Here is a 7,812-nt window from a genome sequence, read left to right on the forward strand (position 1 = left end):
GAGCTGGGGGCCGCGGGGCTCTGTGGGTGTCTGGTAGGGTCCTGGGGGGTTTCTGTGGGGAGGTATAGGGGTCTGTGGGGCGTCTAGGAGGGAAATATGGGGAGATATGGGGCTCTGTGGGTGCCTGTTATGGTCCTAGGGGGGTTCTATGGGGCCCTAGGGGCATCTATGGGATGTTACGGGGTTTCTGAGGGGGAATATGGGGAGATAGGGTGCTCTGTTGGTGTCTGTTTGAGTCCTGTGGGGTTCTATGGGGTTCTGAGTGGGGTCTGTGGGGATTCTGGGGGGGAAATATGGGGAGATATGGGGCTCTGGGCGTGTCTGTTTGGATCCTAGGGGGTTCTGTGGGGTTCTAGGAGTGTCTGTGGGAAGTTATGGGGTTTCTGAGGGGGAAGATGGGGAGATACGGGGCTCTGTGGGTGTCCTTGGGGTCCTAGGGGGTTCTGTGGGGGTCTGGAGGGGAATATGGGGAGATATTCCCTACGCTCTCTGTGCGTGGTTACAGGGGGTCCTGAGGAGTTCTGTGGGGTCCTGGGGGGGGATCTATGGGGAATTATGGGTGTTCTGAGGTGGAATATGGGGAAACATGGGGCGCTGGGGGTTTCTGTTGGAGTCCTAGGGGGTTCTATGGGTCCTGGGGGGGATGGGGGCAGGTACAGGGCCTGCAGCTCCCCCAGTCCCAGCGACTCGGGGCTGTTCTCTTCCCGAGGGGGGGGGCTCAGCACGGCCGCGTGGGGCCGCGGTTCAGTGGGCGCGGGGCGTAGCGGGGGGGTGGGGAGGAGGGACACGGCACAGCGATCCCCGCGGCCTTCTCACCCCCCCCGGCCCTACCACTGAGCGGGGTCTTCTCCCCCCCCTCGCAGGGAGCAGCTACGGGCTGCCCGTGGGCTGGATGGACTCGACGGCGGAGGAGCGCGCGGTGTGGGGCCGGCTGCTGCGGGAGCCGGGGCGCTGGGTGGAAGCGCTGCTGCCGCTGCGCACCGACCTGGTGCCCCGCGTGGCACCGTGAGCGCGGCGCGACCCCCGGGGTGGGGGGGGGTTGGGGGGCAGGGATGCGCCCCGCACGTCGGGGCCGTGCCCCCCGCGGTCCCTCGGGCTGCAATGAAGCGGCTCCGGACGCTCCTTTGGGCGGTGTTTATTGCTCCGACGGTCGCCGCGTCCCTCCGCCGCGCCGGCCCCGCGTCACCTCCCCGCTGCCGGGCTGGGCTCCGCTCCGCGCTGCCGGTGCCGCAGGATGGCCGCCCACAGGCGGTACGCCGGGCCGCGCCTGCTGGGGGGCGGACGTGGGGTTGGAGGGGGGGGAGCGGGGCCGCGCCCCCCACCCCCGGCCCGGCGCGCACCTCATCCCGGTGTAGAACAGGTCGTCGCGGGTGGCGGAGCCCAGCAGGTCCCGCAGGGTGAAGCCGTGGGCCAGGAGCTGCGGGAGGTGGCAGCGAGGTGGAGTCGCCCCACGGCGTCGGTGGGGAGCGGCCCCGTGGGGCTCGGCGCGACGCGTGGCCGCGGGTCCTCACCGTGGCCGCGGTGGCCGGGTCCGTGCCGCGCTGCTGCAGCCACTCCACGAGCAGCGGGTCCCCGGGCTCAGGGGATGGGGGTGGGGGGCTCCGCCCCACGGCGGCGTCCCCCCGGGTGCCCCCCGGCTCCTCGCAGAGTGGGGGGAGATCGGGGGCCGCGGTGCCCCCCGAGCAAAGCGCCAACCGCCGCCACTCCCGCTCCTTCTCGGCCAGCTGGAAGAGCAGCCTGGGGGCGGCGGGGACGCGGCGGACTGGCACCGAGGGGACGCGCAGGGCCGCCCCGTCCCCGTGCCCCACAAGTGCCCGGCCCCACCTGCCCGTTTGCGCGCGGAGCCGGCCGAGCTGTGCCAGCAGCGCCGAGCACCCGGCGCCGAGCTCCGAACCGCCGCTATCCGCCCGGCTCCGCTCCGTGCGCTCCTCGGTGCCGTCCTCCCGCAGCCCCTCGGCCGTCGCTCCCGGCTCTGTGGGGCACAGGGGGCAAAGCGTGCGGCACGACCCCCCAACCCCCCCGGGAGCTGCCGTCCCGTGCCCGGGCCGCCCCCCGGTGCCACCCACCGGTCTCCAGCACGGCGAGAGCCGCCTGCACCGCCTGGCTGACGGCAGCGTCCAGAGCAAACACCCAGTGCGGCCTGATGTGGGGCTGGCGCAGCGCCCGCGTCACCTGGGGGGGCACGGATGGGCCGGGGTGTCAGCGAGACCCGAGCAACACCGTGCATGAGCAACAGCATGCTGGAACAACAGTGTGCCAGAGCAACAATGTGCCAGAGCAACACTGTGCTGGAGCAAGAGCATGCTAGAACAACAATGTGCCAGAGCAACACTGTGCCAGAGCAACACCGTGCTAGAACAACAATGTGCCAGAGCAATAATGTGCTAGAGTGACACTGTGCTGGAGCAAGAGCATGCTAGAACAACACCATGCCAGAGCAACACTGTGCTGGAGCAACACTGTGTCAGAGCAACACCGTGCCAGAGTGACACGGTTCTGGAGCGTCACTGTGCCTGTGCAACACCGTGCCAGAATGACACTGTCCCAGAGCAACACTGTGCTGGAGTGTCACCGTGCCACAGCAACACCGTGCCAGAGCATCGTTGTGCTAGAACAACACCATGCTGGGGTGTCACTGTGCCAGAGCAACACCGTGCCAGAATGACACCGCGTTGGAGCAACACCGTGCTGGAGCATCACCATGTGAGCCACAGCAACACTGTGCCAGAGTGTCACCACGCCAGAGCATCAGTGCGCTGGAACAACACCATGCCGGAGCAACCCCGTGCCAGAACAACCCCTTGCTGGAGCAGCCCCATCCCCACACCGTGCTCCGGGCACTCACCACCTCCTGGAAGCGGAGCAGCGGGGCCCGCAGCCGGTGCAGGCCGATGCCGTCCGCCTGCAGCCGTGCTTGCAGCTGCAGGAGCTGGCGGCGCAGCCGGGGCCGCTGTGGGCTCTGGATGTAGCTCCGCAGGCAGCTCAGCAGCTGGGCGATGTGCTCCGAGCTCAGCCGCGGTCCCGCCGTGCTCTGCGAGGGTGAGAAAAGCCCCAGCATGGGCTCCATCCCATCCCCGCCGCGCGCCGCGTGCCCCGCACCCACCTGGCAATCCTGCATGGCCGCGGCGATGCCCGGCGCCTCGGTGCTGAGGACGCGCAGCAGCGCGGTGCGGTGCTGGATGTCCTTGCGCAGCAAGAAGCTGTCCCTGCTCTCCTCGGGCGAGGACGAGCGCGGGGTGAGGTCGGAGCCGGCCGAGCCCTGGGCAGCGCTGCTGTGGGGCGGTGTGGGGCAGGGTGGGACGGGGCTCTGCTGGGAGCCGGGGAAAGCGCCCAACCCGTTCCCAGCATGGGGACGGGGGGCGACTGAAGGCCCAGCTCGGCCTTCCCCAAAGCACCGGGGCTGGCACGGGGCTGGGGGGGGGATCAGCACGAGGTGCTGGGCATCGTGCCCCCCCCCGTCCATAATGGGGACACCGGCACCGCCAGCACCGTGCAGGGGCAGCTGAGGGTACATTGTGGGGCGTCCCTGGGGGCAGACCGAGATCCAACCCCGTGGGGCCCTGGGATGCCGCCTCCCCACGTACCTGCAGCCGGGTGCTGCCACGCTGCGGCGGTGCGGGAGCGGGGGGCTGCCCGCCGTGCCCCCCACCCCAATGCCCCGCATGGCAGAGGCGCATCCCTCGCTGCCATCGGTCCCCACCGTGTCCCCATCGCGGCGCTCCCAGCGGGGAGAACTGCCTGCCAGGGAGAGGACGGGGGGGGAGGAGGTCAGCGGGCAGCCGCGATGGGACCCCCCGTGCCCCCCCAGCTCACCCCTCGCCGCAGGCACTGTCTGGCTGCGGGCACGCCTGGCAGCGTCCAGGAACGGGTCCTGCAGCAACGCGGCCGCCGTCGCGCGCTTGGCCGGGTCGGCCTCGAAGCAGCGCAGGATGAAAGCCTTGGCCTCGTCCGACATGGAGCCGGGCACCTCCGGGTGCGCCTTGAACATCCCCACCTGCGGGACGGGCTGCACAGGGACCGCCCACCCCGGGGAGGGCGCTTCAGGGCCGGGGAGCCCCCCTGCACCCCTCCCCGGGCCCTGGGTACCTTGAACATCGCCGCCTGGGGGCTGCCCAGCTCGTAGAACGGGGGTTTGCCCGTGGCCATCTCGATGACGGTGCAGCCCAAGGACCAGATATCCGCCGGCTTCCCGTAGCCCCACGGCCCTCGGTCGATGATTTCGGGGGCCATGTACTGCAGGGTGCCTGGGGGGGGGGAAGAACGGGGCCCTTATCTGTCACCCGGACACCCCACACCCCCTCGCCCCCCACCCGGGCTGCCCCTACCCGCGAAGCTGTCGGCGCTGGGGCTGATGCCCGCCAGGCGCTTGGAGGTGCCGAAGTCGGAGATCTTGAGCACCCCGCTGTACGTGTTGATGAGGACGTTGTCCCCCTGGTGCGGGAGGGGAACCCCACAATAAAGCCCCACAGCCTCCAGCTGCGCATCCCCCCTGAGCGGGGCTGGGTACAGAGGGCAGCTCCCACCCCTGCAGGGGGACACCCCCCGCCCCCACCCCCCAGCCCCACCTTGATGTCGCGGTGCACGATGTGGTTGTCGTGGAGGTAGCTGAGCCCATCGAGGATCTGGCGGGTGTAGAAGACGATGGTGGGCTCGTTGTCCTTCAGGGGACCCCACTTGGAGCGCAGCAAGGACGAGAGGCTCCCTGGGGAGGGGGCAGCACCCACATTCACCCTATGGGCCCCCAACCGCCCCCCACACCCCCCAGCCCCGCAGCAATGCCCACCTCCGGGCACCTCCTCCATGAAGATCTTGATGAAGCCATCCTGGCTGACGGAGCCCAGGTACCGCACGATGTTCCTGTGCCGCAGGCGCTTGTGCAAGGCGATCTCCTCGTGCAAGGGCTGCGAGCTCCTGCGCGGTGGGCAGCGGGGTGACGGGCTGCCCAGAGACCCCCACCCCCACCCCGGCACCGCCGCACCCACCGGCTGTCCCGCTCCGGGATCTCCTTGATGGCGATCCTCACTTGGGTGCCGAGGCAGCGCCCGGCATAGACGACCCCGTAAGTGCCCCTGCCCAGGACCACGCGCTCACCCGACTCCGTGTACTCGTAGCTGTACTGTGGGGGGGGGACGTGGGGTGGCAGCCGGACCGCCCGGTGCCCCGTGCCAACCCCCGTGCCCCCCTCACCTCCAGGATGGGCTGCGCGCTGCTGGGCAGCTCCTCACCGCCCTGCTCCGCGAGGAAGGATTGGACCCGGTCACAGAACCTGCGTGCGGAGAGGGGACGGTGCTGAGTCCCAGTGACACCAACACCGACCCCCCCGTGTGCCCTATGCCCGCCCCCCACGGGCACAAGGGCTGGTGTCACCTTGGTTTGTCCCCTTCCCTCCCCAGGACACCTCCCGGTGCTCCCGTGGGGGGTGTTATGGGGTCCTCCGCACCCCAAAAGCAACGTGGGGTCCCCGTGCCCCCAGCTCACCACTGGCAGTGCTGCTGGGAGGGGAAGTACAGCTGGAAGTCCTCCTCCGCGTGCACCACGTAGAGGAAGCAGCCCCGCTCGTCGCTCTTGCAGATGCTGCGAGGAAAGGACCCACCCACATCCCCCCCCATAAGCAGTGGGGCCGGGGCGCAGCCCCCGGGGCAGGGGGCACTGGGGACGCGCTCACCTGACGCCCCGGATGGCTGCAGGGGTGAAGCTCCAGCTTGACACCGCTTTCTGAGGGAAGGAGGAAAAGGGGCGGGTGGGAGGGGGCTCGCTGGGCCCCCCCAGGACCCCAGAACCAGCCCTACCTCCTCCGTGGGGCACACGAGGGCGAGCATCACAGCGGGCTCCTCCGCCGTGCCACGCACCGCCAGCCGTGCCGGCAGCAGCACCTTGCCACGCTCCAGGACCAGGACCTGCGGCCACCAGGCACGGTCACCCCGCGTCCCCCCCCCCCATCCCCGGGTCCCCAGGGCCGCTCCCCACCGGGCAGCGCGGCTCGGGCGCGCGGGGCTGGCAGGAGGCGAGGAGGAAGCCCAGCCAGAAATCAGCCAGCTCCTGCCGGGCGGACGGCACCGCCGGGCTCCCCTGGAAGTGTTTGTAGAGCAGGAACGTCTCCATGACAGACACCAGGTACCTGCGCGGGGGCATTGCGGCTGGGGACATGCCCTACAAACTGCAGGGGGGGGACCGAGTTGGGTGGGCACTCACCATCCCGGCGCGTTGAGCTTGTAGAGCTTCTCGGAGGCCTGGATGACTTTGCCCAGGTCGTTGGCCAAGATGCCGGCCCCCAGGCAGAAGCCCACGTCCCAGTAGTGCCGCAGCTCCTCCAGGCTGCCCTTACGGCCCTGCAGGCAGCTCAGCTTCACGCCTGGATGCGGGAGCGTGACCCATCAGGGCCCTGCCCCCCGATGCCGGCAGCCGCCCCCCCCCCCAGGTCCCCGCGGCGGGGTTGGGGCGCACCGATGTGCTGCAGCCGCAGCGAGGTGTCGAAGCGATGCCCGCAGGCGACGAGGAGCACGGCGGCGTTGATGCCCGCGTGGAGGCTGGGCTCCAGCTCGAAGGCTTTGCTGTACCTGAGCCAAAGGAGAAATCCCCATGGGGCGATGGGGACAGGACCCCATTCCTCTCCCCGGAAACCCCTCCGTGTGACGTGGGGCTCCTGAGATAGAACCATGAGGGTTGGGAAAGGATCTCCCAGCCCAACCGCCCCCCACCACCCGCACTGACCACATGCAAGGGGAGGGAAACCAAACCCCGCAGGAGCTGGCTTCTGCCTTGCTGGGGGGGATCTGAACGGGGACCCCACGCACGCCCCACGGGGTCCTGGCCCTGGGCACGCAGACGGCCGTGCCCCCAGCCCCGTCCCCAGTCTCACCAGTACAGCGCTCGGTCCCGCGCCTCGGTGTCGGCGAGGCCGGAGCTGATGAACGTGTCTTTGTAGATGCGGCCGCAGAGGCAGAGCAGGTCGGGTGCCGCCGTGTCCCGGCGCTGCACAGCGGGCAGCAGCACCGACAAGGCCTTCTCGCGATCCCCGGCGCGGTTGCGCCTGCACACGGCGCTCAGCAATGGGGCCACGGACCCCCACCCCACGGGGACCCCGGGGCCAGCACTCACCGGCTGAGGGCGAAGGCGTAGTGGAAGCGGACGTTGGGCTGCTCGGCCACGTCGCAGGTGGGCAGGGCGCGCAGGGTGTCCACCAGCGAGATGATGGAGTCGTAATCCTGGGGGACACCTCGGGGGGCTGAGCCGGCGCCGTGCCTCCTCGCTTCCTCCAAAGCTCGGGGGTCGTGAGCTCCGGGGTGGGGGGAGACGATTTGGCGAGGAGGTGCCCGGCTCCCACCTGCGCGTCGCGGTAGGACAGCAGCAGGCTGACCACGATGTCCAGGCTGAGCAGCTCCACGCAGTCCAGGCGCTGCTGGATGCGCCTCAGCTCCCGGCTCAGCTGCTCGCCCCGGAACAGCTCCCGCGCCCGGCGGATGTCGCGCCGGAGGGTCTCCCGAAAATACCCGCTGCCGGGGGGCAGAGATGTGGGGCTGAGCGGCGCTCCGGCACAGAGCTGGTGACCCGACTCTGAGCGCACCGGGCGTTAGGGTGGGCACCGGAGGTGGGTGGGGGTACCAGGAGTTGGTGGGGACCCCCTCCAGCAGCCGCACGAGCCGCGCCGTCAGCGGGGTGAAGGGCTCCGCGTCGCAGCCGGGCTGGAGGAGCTCGGTGGGGCACGGCGCGGCGCTGCCCTCGCAGCACATCACCTCATCGTGGGCCGTCACCACGTAGGGGATGAAGGTGTAACTGCCACACAGGTCCTGGCAGGATGGGGGGGGGGGGGGG

At 70.2% G+C, this 7,812-nt stretch overlaps 1 protein-coding gene across 1 annotated transcript; it reads right to left on the minus strand.

Moving 5' to 3' along the window:
* MAP3K6 (mitogen-activated protein kinase kinase kinase 6) lies at positions 1,120 to 7,797 on the minus strand. The gene is made up of 22 exons (XM_021375530.1): positions 7,603 to 7,797; positions 7,325 to 7,493; positions 7,099 to 7,205; positions 6,860 to 7,030; positions 6,445 to 6,557; positions 6,193 to 6,352; positions 5,968 to 6,118; positions 5,790 to 5,897; positions 5,666 to 5,715; positions 5,479 to 5,574; positions 5,188 to 5,266; positions 4,983 to 5,116; positions 4,784 to 4,911; positions 4,566 to 4,702; positions 4,326 to 4,431; positions 4,087 to 4,244; positions 3,585 to 4,006; positions 2,846 to 3,272; positions 2,067 to 2,172; positions 1,512 to 1,972; positions 1,341 to 1,417; positions 1,120 to 1,267 (listed from the first exon to the last, which is right to left on the minus strand). Exons 1-22 carry the CDS (start codon positions 7,728 to 7,730, stop codon positions 1,183 to 1,185), a joined length of 3,573 nt encoding a protein of 1,190 aa, XP_021231205.1. The 5' UTR covers positions 7,731 to 7,797; the 3' UTR covers positions 1,120 to 1,182.

This window comes from Numida meleagris, chromosome 22 (genome assembly GCF_002078875.1).
Source record: "Numida meleagris isolate 19003 breed g44 Domestic line chromosome 22, NumMel1.0, whole genome shotgun sequence".
Classification (NCBI taxonomy): domain Eukaryota; kingdom Metazoa; phylum Chordata; class Aves; order Galliformes; family Numididae; genus Numida; species Numida meleagris.

Excerpts from the sequence above, each read along its gene's own strand:
- MAP3K6 (XM_021375530.1), bottom strand. The coding sequence starts at position 7,730 with ATGTGCTGCGAGGGCAGCGCCGCGCCGTGCCCCACCGAGCTCCTCCAG. Across the intron at positions 4,432-4,565 it reads TCGTGCACCGCGACATCAAG|GGGGACAACGTCCTCATCAA; the intron begins GTGGGGCTGGGG and ends CTCCCGCACCAG. Across the intron at positions 2,173-2,845 it reads TGCTCCGCTTCCAGGAGGTG|GTGACGCGGGCGCTGCGCCA; the intron begins GTGAGTGCCCGG and ends GTGCCCCCCCAG.